Source organism: Ovis canadensis, chromosome 5 (genome assembly GCF_042477335.2).
Source record: "Ovis canadensis isolate MfBH-ARS-UI-01 breed Bighorn chromosome 5, ARS-UI_OviCan_v2, whole genome shotgun sequence".
In the NCBI taxonomy this organism is placed as follows: domain Eukaryota; kingdom Metazoa; phylum Chordata; class Mammalia; order Artiodactyla; family Bovidae; genus Ovis; species Ovis canadensis.
Genome location: NC_091249.1, coordinates 66,870,221 through 66,887,455, shown reverse-complemented (window position 1 = coordinate 66,887,455; position 17,235 = coordinate 66,870,221). Strand labels below are relative to the sequence as shown.

Here is a 17,235-nt window from a genome sequence, read left to right as displayed (position 1 = left end):
GGGAGAAACCTTGAGTTCCCTTCAAGACCACACTCCTGACTGGGTATGTAGAGTCAGGCAATATTTGGCTCTCTGTTTCTCGGTCAATGCAGCTATACAATGGGGAGCATGAAAAATGCCTTGCACAGCTTGGGGAGCTGTCATGAGGATCAAGTGGGATCATATGCAAGAATGTGTTTTGTAAACTTCAGAACATTGCTCAAAGAAAAGAACTTTCTGTTTCTTCCCATTTTTAAAAACTTGGAACCATGTGCTGAAGAAAACACTTTGGATGATTTAGACAAATGGCATGGGCACTACTGTAGAAGCAAAACATCAGAGACATGGAATGTCTTTCTTGTTCCACATTCCTTACAGATACACCATATTGGAATCAACTGATGTTTTGGGCAATCAATTCAAGTATCAAGAAATATCATATCTGGGTTAATCCTCACTGGATCTTTCTGAAATGAGCCAGAGGTATACCATATCCCTAAGAAGAAAGACTAGGCTCACTTACATGGTAGTTTAGAGGTCAACATTTGAACTCAGGTCTCTTTAGACAAAATGGGGGGTGGGGTGTTATGATAAAAAATGCTCTTCCTTTGCACTATTCATGTATATAAAAATAAGCTTATGAAATGATGTTAGAGTAATATTCACATGAGTTACACAAATACATAAACATACAAACATACACATACACACCAATAATACCTAGCATCTCGGCAAATTCTCAAGGCCATGTTGAAGCCTCTCAGAATTCTGAATCAAAAAAACCCATGAAGCTTATGGGGTATCCTTGAACTCTAATTAAATTTTGAAAAAAAAATAGATTATTAAGTTGATTCCTGAGGTTTAGAACAAGTCATATTTCAAAAGCTTGAGTTCCAAAGAGAAACAACAAAGAAAGAGAAATCAACAGTTACACTGGGCCAAGATGTGGGAGGACTAATAGGGCCTGCAAATGGGAGTTTGCTACCAGGAAGAAAAACAACTCCAAAATTACATAATTAGGGGATCATTGAGAGAATGGATATGCCATTTATCAGTATGAATCAGTTCATAAGTAAAATTTTCCTTTGCACAAAATCCTCGCATCAAGACTCCTGAAACAGTACGAGGAGCCCAAGACTACCTCCACTCCACAGGGAGTAAGGATGACACTTCATTGGGGCTCAAAGGATGTATGTTCTGCTTCATGAGAGGAGAGATGAAGAATTTCATTAACTCTGGTTTGAGGCTAAGTATGTAGGATATAATTATCTGAATTCATAGGAAATAGAAGAGAATAACTATAGCTCATATTTCTTTGTGATTATATTTACTTGTCCATGCTGCTACTGCTGCTGCTAAATCGCTTCAGTCATGTCCGACTCTGTGCGACCCCATAGACGGCAGCCCATTAGGCTCCCCCGTCCCTGGGATTCTCCAGGCAAGAACACTGGAGTGAGTTGCCATTTCCTTCTCCAATGCATGAAAGTGAGAAGTGAAAGTGAAGTCGCTCAGTCATGTCCGACTCTTTGCAAACCCATGGACTAGAGCCTACCAGGCTCCTCTGCCCGTGGGATTTTCCAGGCAAGTGTACTGGAGTGGGGTGCCATTGCCTTCTCCGACTTGTCCATGAGAGGGGTATAATTCTATGAATTAAAATAATGCCTTGCTAAAAGAATATTAGCTTTTCTAAAATATTATGAGGACATTTGCTATTCATCAGAAAACAGAGTACCTGAAATGAAACATTTTTTAATTTTCACTTATTCAATAAATATTTATTGAGCTCCTCCTGAGTACCGAACCCAGCCCCCAGACAGCAGACTCTGACACTAATTCATTGGTAGTTTAATCAGATGAATATTAGAGTACTGACTGATTCATATGTCTACCTTTCTCAGTAGGCTACAAGCAACCTAAGATTGGGCACGGGACAGACAACATTTTGAAATCACAACTGAAAAAAGTCACAGAAAGATGCTCTGCTTTATAAAGTATTTTACCAGAATCCTAATGCTCATAAAAAAGCTTTGTTTCTAAAAAATGGATTTAGGTAAAAGTTTTAAGAACCCAGCTCCCACTACAGTATTATAGACTGGGTCTTTCCCATGAGCTAACGAGGAAGACTCCAGCATGTGGAACAATGATGATTTTGGGTTTTGAAAATTTTTTTATTTTTTAAAAATTTTATTTTGGGGTATAGCTGATTTATAACATTGTTAGTTTCAGGTGTATGACAAAGTGATTCAGTTATACATATATCTATTCTTTTTTTCAGATTCTTTTCCCATATAGGTTATTACAGAGTACTGAGTCGAGTTCCCTGTACTATACAGTAGGTCTTTGTTGATCTATTTTATGTATAGTACTGTGTGTTAATCACAAACTCCCATAAACCCATAAGAGAATGAGGGTATGGATAGATAACGAGGACTCAACCTTCCTCGGACTAGCAGTTAATAGAATAAAACAGGTGGCTCTACCCTAACTGAGCTTGAGGAGGGATTCATTTACTGGAGGACATACATTCTTTCTTAAAATAATAAATTCTTTTTGAGATTATATTTTGACTTATATTTAGGTATCTAGGACCTGTCACATGTGGTGGACTTATAATAAAACAACAACAAAAGCAAAAAATCAGGGAAAGGGATTCTTTGTCCAAGAAGAAAATGCCAAAAACTTAATCATAATATTTCACAGTTTGCAGCCAAGATGGACAAATATGCATCTCAAGAGGCAGACTCTTTACTGACATCCTCCATGGGTCACAAGATATGGAGACCTGGAAAATCTGGCACTCTCTGACTACAGGAACACTACAATTTTCTTTGACAGGAGACCTCACATAATTAGACTGAGAGCTTCTAAGAGGACAGACGTCTAAGCTGAAATGCTGACAATCCTTTCTGAGGATGAGTAGGAAGGTGATTATTGCAGAGACTGAGTGGGGAGTAAAATCAACAGCAAATCAAATGTTTGGCGGTTAAGGAAAACTATACCTCAACAAATTCTAATTTGCAGCTTCAATGAATTAAGAAGAAAAACAGCAAATGATTCGGTAATGTCCCTCAAAACAGGAGGACTTCTGTCAAGTCAGCAAATGGACACTTGCCTCTGACAGAAAAACATGAGAACAAGCAGCCTAAAAGATTAAAAATTAAAAAATTAACGAAATCATTCAAATACCAGAGCTGGACTTCTTTGAGTCACTTATGAGTCAAACGAGCTCTGGCATCTACATCAGAAGGTATAAGAAGGACTGATGGCAATTATATTGCTGGAAAAAAAAATTACAGGCTAGTGGGCTGAAAAAAAGGAAAACAGCAACCAGTTATGAGTCAAATCAACAAGATCAAATGACCAAAACAGAAAGAATCCCCACAACGCAGGAATTTTCCTGACCTGGTTGAAGGCAGTGAGAATGCTTGCTTATTTGTCAACAAGAATCTCTTTTCTTATTACTCACAGGAAAGAAGAGCCCAGAGACAAAGAAATGGTAAAATAAAAGCTCAAACAATTGCAAATGTGCACAGGTAATGTGTTGGATGCTTTCATTAACACGTGCTCCCTAGGAAGTGACAAACTGGATGTGGATCTGTGCCTTAAAAATGCACGCTACTCAAGGGCAGGGCCGTGTCTGTCCACACAGACTACATCAAGCAGCCGTGACAATGGCCAGTGAGGTCAAGGTTAGTTCATACACTCCTGGTGCCCAGGCCATGCACAGTAGCAACTAAGGCTCTACAACGGTCATGACATAAATGATAAACATAAATAAGGCAACCCTAACTACCAGGACGCGTTCTGCTGGCACACAAGGAGGCAGTTTTGTGTGACTTAATTTTTCAGGTGCTTCAGGCAGGGACCACTTATGTCCTTGAAACCAAAGTACTGGTTACAGTGGGCAGAGTCTCTGTTTTCTGTACAAATCAGGAGTGGAAAAACATAAGTATGCAACCAAATCACTGCAACTAAAAAAAGCAAGCCACAGAATAATTTTGGTGATATTGTACTTCTTTTGGGGGTTGCCATGGAAATTTTGGAGCTAAGCTCCTTCACTTTCCATATTTATCAAGTGACTCCCGCTTGCTCTGATGACAAGCACACCACATACAAGAGGCAGGGTCTCTGCTGATCACAGAACCCAGAGGTGAGACAAGGAACGCACATGCAGAGCCCAGCCAAATTCACCTGGCTTGGCAGGCCTGAACATGTCTGGCCCACTGAATACTCAGAGCTGAAGGGTAAACAGGAAACACAGACCTCCGACAACACTTTAAGGGAGCTTTCCCACCATGCACAACAGTATGTCATCATACAGGCTGGTATTTTAGCTTTCCACGAGGTCTTGGACTAGCTGTCAAAAAGTAGAGCTAAGATGACTGATCTGTAACAGCAGCTCACGATGCCTCGCAGAGCCCAAAGGAGGAAACTGTCTCTGCGTATGATCAAACAGGGAGAAAAGGGAGTCACCAGATGGAGGCTCTGCAAAGACCCAGGGCGTTTCACCAAAAATACTAAGGCAGAAGCAAACGCCCAGAGGCTTTCCTGGGCTGTGTTGGAGCGAGAGGTGTACTTTCTCCCACTTGTTAAAGTTTTGCAATGAAGCCTGTAATGTATCATCTTGACAAGATAGGATGATAATAGCAAGGCAGCTTAATGAATTTTGCAATAAAAAATGATGAGTGCACAGCAATTTTGGAGTTTGCCATCTCTGAGAAACACCCAAATACACAGAAAGCTTGGAATCAAGACTTTCTGAAGCAATTTTTCTCCCCTGTAGCTTTTGCTCCTGATAAGGGTGGCATGCCAAGCCCCACTAAAATCTGAGCTGGTTTGATTACAAGTTTGCTAACCCAGTCTCAGTCCCTATGATAAAAATAATCTTAGGAAACAGTTTGGGCAACATGTTTAAGCACATGAAAACAATTTGGACAATGTTTGAAAAAATAATCGTAAAACATAGTTTGGGCAATGTTGTATTAAACAGGGAGGTGACAAGTGAAAAATGTCAATGTTGCTTGGACCACAGACACAGGACATGTGATCACAACTTCTGACAAGTTGTCTTCAGCAAAAGCACCACAGATCTTGGTTCCCTATAGACTGGCTGACATACTCTCCCCATGGTGCCATAATAACCCTCTGCTTTGCAAAAGGAAAGAATGCCAGTGAAAATGGGTTTCATGAGAGAATGGGGAAGTCACTGTGGCTGGTCCCAGATTGAAGAGATTCACAGGACTGAGATGCCGTGGTACAACAGGGAAGCCTGCTCCTGAAACAACATTTCAAAAACCACATGTTAGGAATGCGCCTCTAATTAATGGCTGAACAGGGACTTGAATGTTCAGAGTTAAAGAGACACTTTGCTACTCACAACATAGCCTTCTTTCCTCCCTGAGAACTTACTTTTGAGGAGGGACACTCTCTCTAATCTATGGTTCCCCGATAACTGAGAAAGCCCACACACAGACTGCTGATGTATTGCTGACAATACAGTTTCTTCTTTCCCACTACTTATGGGAAAAGAAGAAACTGATACAGTTACTTATTATTATACTATAACTCACTGCAAAATGGGCTGAGAGAGTAAAATGAAATGTATGATTAGAGTGTTTTTAACAACTTAAAAATTAGTTAATACATAATAAATATGCATTTCTCTTTAGTTTAAAAGTACAGAATGGCATACAAATACTCCAGATATATTCTGGTGCATAAAAGTCCAGTTGTTTTTCTATACACAGAAATAGGTACTTATATAATTTTTTTTTTCTTTTAACAAAGTAGGATAACATAATGCCTAATGCCGTGATACCTTTTTTGCTCATATAGTGATAACACCAGAGATGGCACCCTGGAATATGTTCTTTTTAATTTTTTTCCTGCCATTAGCTTTCCACGGCATCACTTTCTAAGGGCCACATCAACTATGCAGGTCTCAGTCACACATGGTAACCACACACAATTAAGACAAGAGCCACATTACACTTTACAGTCTGCATGAAAATAGGAATTCCTGTGGATAAACATGCTGTCTGCCAAAACAAACAGGTATGTCCAGAACTCCCAGGATCTGCAGAAGCTACCTGAGAAAAGACACATGCCGCAGGTTCGACAGCTCCGAGAGAGGCATTACGTAAACCTCAGAATGGTACAGAGTCCCAGTTATTTTTCAGCAAGGGAGACACACGTCCGAACTACATGAGCTGGATTCTCAACCTCTCTCTGGGCCTGTCTGGGAGAGGGTCCAGGATGAATTAACAACTAAGAGAATTAATCAAAGCTATAATCTCAGCAGCTATTTAATAAGATCCATGTAAAACAAAGCCCAAGAATCCATTCCCAGACCAAGCAAGGCCGCACAGCCCACTGCTGGCTACTGATGCACTGGCACTCTAGCATTCAACGGGCTCTCTCTGGGCCAGGGCGACTCTGCATTACTCTCAAGTATGGGCCTCTCCTTCGGAATCTGCAGGCTCCAGAGAGGGGATACTTTCTTAGTCAAACATAAAGTAGGACTCCTGACGGTAATCATCATAATCGGAGCTAACATTTATTAGGTGCTTACTATGTACTAGGCTTGCTGTCAAGTATGTTACATGCGCTGGCTCACTTAATCATGGCAATTTCCCTCCAAGGAAGTTATTATTAGTGATCGATTTTACAGATGAGCAAATGGAGGTTCATAAATGAAAAGTAATGAGCTCCAGGTTGCAGAGCTGGTAGCAGGTAGAGATGGCATTGAAGAAAAGTGTGGCAACTGCAGAGCCCCTGCTTTCAACCACCACCAGGCTGCCCCAAACCCTGAAAGAAGATCTAAGAGACACTCTGCTAATGACAGAAGACAGGCCATCTTGACCATCCCTCCCCTCCTCAAGCCAGTGCTTCTCTAATCCTTGCTGGCTTTAGCATCACCAGGGCACTTTTAAAATGACAGAGGCCTGAGCTCCAGCCATTACCTGATTCAAAATGTACTGGGGAGGAGACCAGGCATCTGTATTTTCAATTAGCTCCTCACATGATCTTAATGTATACCCAAGTTGAAGAACCACACTTCCAAGAAACATATTTGAGGACCTGGGACAGCTATACTTTGGAGACACTGTGGCTGTGGTTCCAGACCACTGCAATAAAGCCAATATCGCAACAAAGCAAGTCACATGAATATTTTGGTTTCCCAGTGTATATAAAAGTTATGTTCATACTACACTGTTGTCTATTAAGTATATAAGAACACTATGTCTTAAACAACAATGTACATACCTCAATTAAAAAAAAACTTTATTGCTAAAAGATGCTAATCATTATCTGACACCAAGGGGTTCCCACAAAACTTTAATCTGTAGAAATGCAGTATCTTTGAAGCACAGTAAAGTGAAGTGCAATAAAAAGAGGCATGTCTTTGTAGGTAATAAAAAGCTAGGACAAAATGATAAATGTTACCTTGCAACCTCTTGGAAGAAATCTTAAAAAGTATGAGACCTGTGTGCTTGGTTCCCTCTAATCCTCTGGCTCTACCTTCTACAGTCGTGTGAAAAAAGTACAGCTTGTGTGTCAGTACCTTTCACCTAGACACACCAGTCTAGTCTCTGCTGTATGATGTATCTGCATGGAAACTTGGAGATTAAACAGTAATCTCCTTTGCTACCATTCATCTGGCAGCACAGATGAAAAACCTCCTTTCATCTCCTCTGAGGTGATCACAAACAAAGTGATTGCCTCAGCCCAGCATATTAAGCGACTGCTGAATGCACACAGCTCACTGCAGAGTTGCCGTGAGATGGGGGTGGGGGAGGGGAGTGGCCGTGGAGTGGCTGCTGCCTGCCACTGCGTGTAGTGAGGAACCCATTCAAAATGGTCCAGCTGCCTCCATGGCAATGCTGGGCACCAGACAGATAGTTTTTCTTGCTTCTTTAACTCAGTCTAGAAAGGTTTTCACTTTTGTGGCTCGAGAAGTGACAGAGGTATCCTTCTGGAGACAACATGGTATGGGGAAGGGATGTGGCCTGGGTCCAAATTCCTCTTCTGCTGATGCCCTAGAGCCTCAGTTTACTTGTTTGTAAAATGTGGATGATGAGAACCTACCTCAAGGGGTGATGAGCAATTATAAAGATGAGATGAAGTAACACTGGGAAAAGGAAAAAGCCACCTGGAGAAGACTCCAGTAACTACTCTCAGATTAAAGCAGAGGAGTCTTACAGAGGTGCCCAGACATACAACTGGTCTACCCTCCTGGACGGAAAAACTCCTTCTGGAAAATAAGACACACATCTGTGAACATCAACAGGTGAGATACTTTCATGACAATCTGAGACCAGAGTGTTGGCACAGATTCACATCTAAGAGGAAAAAACAGGCTCCAGCTTCTGCACAGGCTGGGGACACTGCAGTGAGGTGAGGGAAAACATGTGCCAATGGAATGTACCTACTCTGTGAATTTGGGGCTCATCAAGCATGTCAACTGGGGGCTGAAGAGAAGGCTGACCCACAACCACAGGAAATATTAAACTGCAAGTGTGCCAATGAGACTGAGAAAAAATATAACTCAAACAAGAGCAGGCACACAGACATAAGAGAAATGAAGCTCTGGCAATATCATATGAAGTTGGAAGGCACAAGGGAGGCACATGGAGGTACCATGTGGGGTATGTTTGTGTGTCCTCACAGACGTCATCCCTGTAACAAGAATCTGAAGAAAGGAAAGGTCACGTCAAACCTGGAGAGGTGTCACAATGCACCCAAAGTTTTCAACATGAAACTGACATGATTGGTGAGGGTCCACAATGATATAAAAACCAACAGGCAACATCTGAACCCGATTCCAGTCAACTGGACAGAAGAATCTTGAGTTTGTGTATGTTAAGAGGAAGGATCTCTCAGTCAAAAATTTAGAGCAAGACCTGTGGACTCCAAACTGTGGTACATGTTCCACAGTTTGGACATATGACAATTCTAAGGTTTGATGTGGATGAACATTCTTTAGCTTAACAGTTACTTATGTTTTAATATTTAAAAATACATGTAATTAACAGACTGGTTCCAAATAGGGAAAGGAGTACACCAAGGCTGTATGTTGTCAACCTGCTTATTTAACTTATTTGCAGAATACATCATGAGAAATGCTGGGCTGGATGAAGCACAAGCTGGAATCAAGATTGTGGAAATTATCAATACCTCAGATATGCCGATGACACCACCTTTATGGCAAAAAGAGAAGAACTAAAGCGCCTCTTGATGAAAGTGAAAGAGGAAAGTGAAAAAGGTGCCTTAAAACTCAACATTCAGAAAACTAAGATCAAGGCATCCAGTCCCATTACTTCATGGCAAATAGATGGGAAAACAATGGAAACAGTGACAGACTTGATGCTTGCTCCTTGGAAGAAAAGTTATGACCAAACTAGACAGCATATTAAAAAGCAGAGACATTACTTTGCCAACAAAGGTCCATCTAGTCAAAGCTATGGTTTTTCCAGTAGTCATGTATGGATGTGAGAGCTGGACCATAGAGAAAGCTGAGCAATGAAGAATGGATGCTTTTGAATTGTGGTGTTGGAGAAGACTCTTGAGAGTCCCTGGGACAGCAAGGAGATCCAACCAGTCCATCCTAAAGGAAATCAGTCCTGAGTATTCATTAGAAGGATTGATGCTGAAGCTGAAACTCTAATACTCTGCCCACCTCATGTGAAGAACTGGCTCATTGGAAAAGACCCTGATGCTGGGAAAGATTGAAGGTGGGAGGAGAAGGGGACGACAGAGGATGAGATGGTTGGATGGCATCACCGACTCAATGGACATGAGTTTTGAGTAAACTCCAGGAGTTGGTGACGGACAGGGAGGCCTGGCATGCTGCAGTCCATGGGGTCACAAAGAGTTGGACACGACTGAGCAACTGAACTGAACTGAATATTTTCATGTATATTAGAGAGTAATACGGTAAGATAACAAAACTGATATTTTAGAAATTTTATTGAATAGGATGAGGCAATGTAAAGAAGTGAGGTTCTTAAAAACTGATTTAAAGAAATGTATCAAACAAACAACTGTGGAAAAGTTATAGGGTTGTGGCCCAAAGACTAGATGAAGGCTTATGTAAATGATGCAAGTTTGGGAAGTACTAAGCTAGGCATGGATAAAGGCCTTAAACTGAAAAACATCACTGTATGGAAATATAAGATTTTTTTTCACAGATTACCTGCAGAGTCTTCACCAGTACTTTGATCCCAAAGAGTAAACCCAGTGATGTGCTTTGATAAAGTCTTCCATCTTTGTCCACAGATCAGACATAGAGGAGGGTTTTGTGTGTGGCAATAGTACCCTGTTACCTGCTCATGTAACAGTGGTGAGCGGCTGCACTGCAACCTAGGAGGAGTGAGTGCTGGCAGAACCTTACACCTCCTGGCCAGTCTTCCTCACCCACTTCTACGGTGCTTTCCAGGCCAGCCTGAGTATTGTTCTAATTTCCCGGGGAGCTGGGGGTTCCAAAACAAACTCTAAAAAGTATATTATACATACACCGCTATATACTTTTCAACAACAATGTTTCTCCCAAGGCAAGGAGGAGAGCTGAGCATCCTGCAAGTATCCTCACACATGAGCAGTCAGCCCTGTTTCCAGGGAGGGTTTCCTCCTGCTCCCAGGGTAGATCTACTGCTTCACTGTCTTCCCGTCTTGCATCCTCCTGTCCACCGTGTTCAGACAGGGACAGCTTGATCTGCAGCTTAGGCACGTCTACCTTCACACATCCTTAACTTTCACTCGCCGCCTCGTGTGACAGAATTAATCTTGAGAAGAGATCTAATTGATTTTCTCCTAATCGCCACCTTCTTTCTTACATGCTCTTAGAATATGCTTTAAGACCTGATCCATAGCTGCCTCTGTTTCCATCTAAGCATCAACTTGGCACTTTTTCAAGCTTAGAGGAATTTACTAATATCATCTGATCTGTCCTGAGCCGCAAATGTACACTGCTTAGCACAAAACCTTAGGTGACCGTGGCTGTCCTGGAAACATGAGAAGGTTCTCACTCCACAGCCAGATGCTGTGTTCGTGGCAGATGAGGGTGAGGCCAGGCCTGTTCCAAGTATTCTCTGGTACAGACCACAGTGAGAACGACCCTAGCCAGATACATAAGGGAAACACAGGCTACTGTTTGAAGGGAAGCCAACTGCAGTACGGGGTCAAAGCCCTGAAACTGTGCCTATCTGCTGACCCAGAGATTCTTCCAGGAATTTATCTTAAGGAAATAATCATGAATATGAACAGATTCAGCTACAAGGATGATATAGTAGCTTTATTCATAAAAGCAAGGTATCTGAAACAACCCAAGTGGATGCACCAAGGTGTGGCCACATTATGGGATACAGCAATCTCTTTAAAAGCTGTGATCCTCCAAGGTGGGGAAGATTTCTTCTCAGGAATAATGAGAGGAAGGCCATTACTTCTGGAAGGCAAAGGGATAGAAAACATTTTCTGTAACAAAGAGAAAGATGCCAATCAGGATATGGAATGTCTTCCCTCCTCAAAGCCAAGAGGATCATTTTCTCTGATTTGTGATTTTACTGTAACGCATAGATAATATTGTTATTATCACATAATACATAACAGACATATCATATTTGTATAAATATATAAAAAGAATACAGACTACATATTAATATATTAAATAAAAATATATAATAATTATATAATAATCATAGGACTTTCACACCCATAGCATTTACGGAGCATCATCTGAAGTGCTTTAATCCTCACCACAAACCTGTGAGGTAGAAAACCATTATCCCTGTCTTGCAGAAGAGGAGCCTGAGACCCTGCAGTAGCAGAGAGCATCAAGCAGGTTCTCACCCAGGCTGCTGTGCCTATGGGCGCTGTCAACCACAGCATTCTCCTGCCTCCCCAAAGACACACTGCTCTGTGAGAGCAGCCATCTGCCGACTTACTGTCACCTATTCACCTGTCTACTTCCATTACTCAATCCTGAGCTCCTTATAGGCCAAGGTCACGTTTTTATCCTCCTTGGTTCCTGCATGTGATTAAACAGTAACTAATGATAACAGCAGCAGCTTTCAGTCGATCACCCTTGCCACATCCTGTGCTAGCTGCTTAACGGCATAAGTCTGCTGAATCCCTATCACTTTCCTTTGAGTTAGGTCCTATTAACCCTATTTCTGTCCTTTATCGAGCCCATCTTTGCATGAAATGTTCCCTTGGTGTCTCTAATTTTCTTGAAGAGATCCCAAGTCTTTCCCATTCTGTTGTTTGCCTCTATTTCTTTGCATTGATTGCTGATGAAGGCTTTATCTCTTCTTGCTATTCTTTGGAACTCTGCATTCAGATGCTTATATCTTTCCTTTTCTCCTTTGCTTTTCACTTCTCTTCTTTTCACAGCTATTTGTAAGGCCTCCCCAGACAGCCATTTTGCTTTTGTGCATTTCTTTTCCAAGGGGATGGTCTTGATCTGTCACCTGTACAATGTCATGAACCTCTGTCCATAGTTCATTAAGCACTCTATCTATCAGATCTAGTTCCTTAAATCTATTTCTCACTTCCACTGTATAATCATAAGAGATATGATTTAAGTCATATCTGAACGGTCTAGTGCTTTCAGAGATACCAAGGGAACATTTCAGGTAAAAATAGGCTTGAAAAAGGACAGGAATGCTATGGACCTAACAGAAGCAGAAGATATTAAGAAGAGGTGGCAAGAATACACAGAAGAACTGTACAAAAAAGATCTTCATGACCAAGATAATCATGATGGTGTGATCACTCACCTAGAGCCAGACATCCTGGAATGTGAAGTCAATTGGGCCTTAGAAAGCATCACTACGAACAAAGCTAGTGGAGGTGATGGAATTCCAGTTGAGCTATTTCAAATCCTGAAAGATGATGCTGTGAAAGTGCTGCACTCAATATGCCAGCAAATTTGGAAAACTCAGCAGTGGCCACAGGACTGGAAAAGGTCAGTTCTCATTCCAATCTCAAAGAAAGGCAATGCCAAAGAATGCTCAAACTACCTCACAATTGCACTCATCTCACATGCTAGTAAAGTAATGCTCAAAATTCTCCAAGCTAGGCTTCAGCAATATGTGAACTGTGAACTTCCAGATGTTCAAGCTGGTTTTAGAAAAGGCAGAGGAACCAGAGACCAAATTGCCAACATCCGCTGGATCATAGAAAAAGCAAGAGTTCCAGAAAAACATCTATTTCTGCTTTATTGACTAGGCCAAAGCCTTTGATTGTGTGGATCACAATAAACTGTGGAAAATTCTGAAAGAGATGGGAATACCAGACCACCTGACCCGCCTCTTGAGAAACCTATATGCAGGTCAGGAAGCAACAGTTAGAACTGGACATGGAACAACAGACTGGTTTCAAATAGGAAAAGGAGTACGTCAAGGCTGTATATTGTCACCCTGCTTATTTAACTTCTATGCAGAGTACATCATGAGAAACGCTGGACTGGAAGAAGCACAAGCTGGAATCAAGATTGCCGGGAGAAATATCAATAACCTCAGATATGCAGATGACACCACCCTTATGGCAGAAAGTGAAGAGGAACTAAAGAGCCTCTTGATGAAAGTGAAAGAGGAGAGTGAAAAAGTTGGCTTAAAGCTCAACATTCAGAAACCTTAGGTCATGGCATCTGGTCCCATCACTTCATGGGAAATAGATGGGGAAACAATGGAAACAGTGTCAGACTTTATTGTTTTGGGCTCCAAAATCACTGCAGATGGTGACTGCAGCCATGAAATTAAAAGACGCTTACTACTTGGAAGGAAAGTTATGACCAACCTAGACAGCATATTAAAAAGCAGAGACATTACTTTGCCGACTAAGGTCTGTCTAGTCAAGGCTATGGTTTTTCCAGTAGTCATGTATGGATGTGAGAGTTGGACTGTGAAGAAAGCTGAGCACCAAAGAATGGATGCTTTTGAACTGTGGTGTTGGAGAGGACTCTTGAGAGTCCCTTGGACTGCAAGGAGATCCAACCAGTCCATTCTAAAGGAGATCAGTCCTGGAATTTCTTTGGAAGGAATGATGCTAAAGCTGAAACTCCAGTACTTTGGCCACCTCATGCAAAGAGTTGACTCACTGGCAAAGACCCTGATGCTGGGAGGGATTGGGGGCAGGAGGAGAAGGGGACGGCAGAGGATGAGATGGCTGGATGGCATCACCAACTCGATGGACGTGAGTCTGAGTGAACTCCGGGAGTTGGTGATGGACAGGGAGGCCTGGCGTGCTGCAGTTCATGGGGTCGTAAAGAGTCAGACACAACTGACCGACTGAACTGAACCCTACTGTACACACAAGTAAACTGAAGCTGAGAGAAAGTAGGAGGCTTGCCCAAATGCTGTCACTGGTATAGAAGCCCAGGCCTGCCTGCCCATGGGCAGTGCTGGGGCCTTCAACCCCTCTCCTCCACCACTGGACTCCCTTATTACAGGAACTGAAGAGAAACCACACTGGAGATCTGAGAGCCCAGTAACCCAATCACTGCAAAGTACTTGGAAATCCAGAAGCGAAAACAAGATTTGATACAGTCATGGTGAGAATCCTCTGCCGTTTGGAGCAAGGAGGGTAGTGCTCTCTTATTAATCTATTAATTAATTCCACACACTTAGTAAGTATCTACTGTGCGCCAGGCCTGGGAGAAGTGGAGGGGAAGGAGAAGCAAGCCAAATAAGGTCCCCGAACAGAGAAAGCCCCATTCCAGTAGTACACATAACTCGTGCTAATAAGCATAGAATTACAACCTGAGAAAAGGAAGGGAAACTGGTTCTAGCAGAGCCAATAACAAAAGAGGGGCTGAAGAAGCAGCACCTGAGCTAAGCATTGACTGTGTGACTGGAGGAAAAGAGGCTCAGCTATCTGCCCACAGGAGATCTGGAAAGTGGATCCTGGACACTGCGGCTCCTTGCCTTTCATCCTCAGCACCCTGCTTCCTGTCCTGTCGAGGTTACTCAGCCACAGAACCTCGGAGGGCATGATGGTCAATACGCTGTCCTCAAGGACACAAAAGGCAGCAGCTCACACACAGAGGTAGAGGTAAGTTCTCTGGGCAGCGGGGAGGCGGCTGAGGTGTCCCTAGGGCACCCTAGGCAGTGACTCACGTTTCTCTGTTGACTGCATGGTGTGGAAGAGCGTCAAGGGCCTCTCGCTGCAGGACGGGGGTTTGGAGTCACTGCTCTTCTTCCGAGACAGGTGCAGTTGGGCATTGGTGAGTGGCGCGTCTGGCACGGTGTTAAATATCTGCAAAACAGTTTCATAAAAATGTTACACACTAATGTGAACCCAGAAGAAAGCACGAGTCCGGACCTATATGATTAAAAAGTCTAGTGGGGTCTAAGAATCAGCAAGAGAAAGATAGAAAAAGACCACCAGCATCTGCTCAGGACTCTATTGTAAGCATCTCTCGGAGCTGGCAGGAAACAGTCTCCTCTGGAAGTACACCCCAAGGTCAGGAACCATCCACTTCCACTTCTGACCCCCTCTGTTATCATTTGCATGGATCTTCTTTCTGTTGTTCTCTCCAGGGCCAATGGAAAGTAGCCACTGTGGAAAGGACTTAAAAATTTTTTGATCCCCTTTTTCTAGAACTGATTAATCAAAATCATTTTCCTGTTCTTCACTGCCCATGAGTCTGTTTCCCAGTTCTTAACAACTGCTTCACAATTTTCTGAAGATGTGAAACATGCATTTAAATGACACCAAAGAAGCCCAGAACAGGGCATCATTTTCTCATCCTCAATCATCTCTAGCTAGACCATCTTTTCTACTTCAGCAGCTTTGTGTTATTTTTGAGCTGGAAAAAAAAAAAAAAAGGCTGTTTTCCCCAACTCTTGATGACAGAAGTAACATACCTGCTACAAACTGTTTGGAAAATGTAGAACAGCTTCAAGAAGAAAACAGAAAAACTCTCCCAATTCCACTATTTAGAGATAACCACTGTTAGCATTTGAATTTTATTTTCACATAAGCTTTTTTGTTTTAAGCTTTCATTGCAAACAAAACAAAACAGGTCCATGGTTAAAAAAAAAAAAGTGAGAAGAAAATGACAGATAAAATTCATGACAATGACAGATAAAATTCATGACAATGCTTGTCTTTTTTCCTACAGATCCAAGTATGACAGAATTATTATAATAGCTACCACTTACATGGTACTCACCATGATTACAGTCACCACCCTACAATGCTGGCTCCCTAAGGACCAGTCACTGCATGTGTTTTCCATGTAGCTCACTCAGTTCTGAGTGACCCTGAGCTTCAGGTACTGTTCTCATCATTTATAATGAAGGACTGAGGCAGAGAGGTTAAACTGCCACAATTACAAATATAATTACAGATGATAACATAGAAAACCTGTGTCCCTAGTTTTCTAGATTTCTTTTTAAGTGCATATAACAACAACAACACTAATTCATTCAGCCTGGAAAGATCTTTTGAGCATCTCCTTTCTACCAGCACTCTGGGTACAGCAGTGCTTGAGGCCAACATGCTTCCGGTGGTTTAGAGAGTCTGCATCTAGCAGCTGTGATTTACTGAGTATCGACCATGTCAGGCACCGCCTCAAGTGCTTTGTATGAGTTATCTCACTTAATGTTAAAATACACTTCTCCATAATTGGAATCCTATTCTTTTTATAGTTTTGTATCCTATATGTTTCTTCTAACATTGTATTGTAACATTTCCCCCTTCATTAAAAAAATCTTCAAACCTTATCCTTCTTGGCTGCATAATATACCCACTGTATTAAGACATCAACATTTATTGACCCATTCATTATCATCTCATACTCTGGAGTCTTCTGGATCTTCTGTTTCCCAATAATCACAAGTGATGAGAGGAAAGTGGTGGCACCCCCATGCCCCTCACCTATGGGTGGTTCTAGACACATGAGAATCTTTCCCACGGTTTTCTCTCCTTTGTGTGTGCATTAAAAAGCAGAAGCTGAGATATAGGAAGCAAAGTCATAAGAATGATAAGAATTTCAGCCAAAACAGCTGCTCTCCATGAGTTGGCAGGTCTTTGGGTTCCAATGATGCCAGCCAGCTGGTTCAGTCAGTCTCCCTTCCAAACACAGCTGTCTGAAAACAGCATTATCATATTTTCCCCAAGGGACTGAATTTTCCACAAAATAAAATGAATCACTACATAGCTGAGTTCATCTGGGGTGAGGATGTAAGGAGAGAAGGGAACTTAAAGCAAAACAACAAAACCCCCTAGCTTCCAGAGGAGCTTGAACCCCCA

The 17,235-nt window shown here is 42.1% G+C and overlaps 1 protein-coding gene across 4 annotated transcripts in view; it reads right to left on the bottom strand.

Annotated features, from left to right (window-relative positions):
• Positions 1-17,235, bottom strand: part of ARHGAP26 (Rho GTPase activating protein 26) — a 489,482-nt gene that overhangs the window by 79,957 nt on the left and 392,290 nt on the right. For all 4 annotated transcript variants that reach the window (XM_069592302.1, XM_069592300.1, XM_069592301.1 and 1 more), the window contains exon 19: positions 15,096-15,234. In XM_069592302.1, the coding sequence (XP_069448403.1) occupies positions 15,096-15,234 (139 nt within the window). The remainder of the gene's footprint in view (positions 1-15,095; positions 15,235-17,235) is intronic.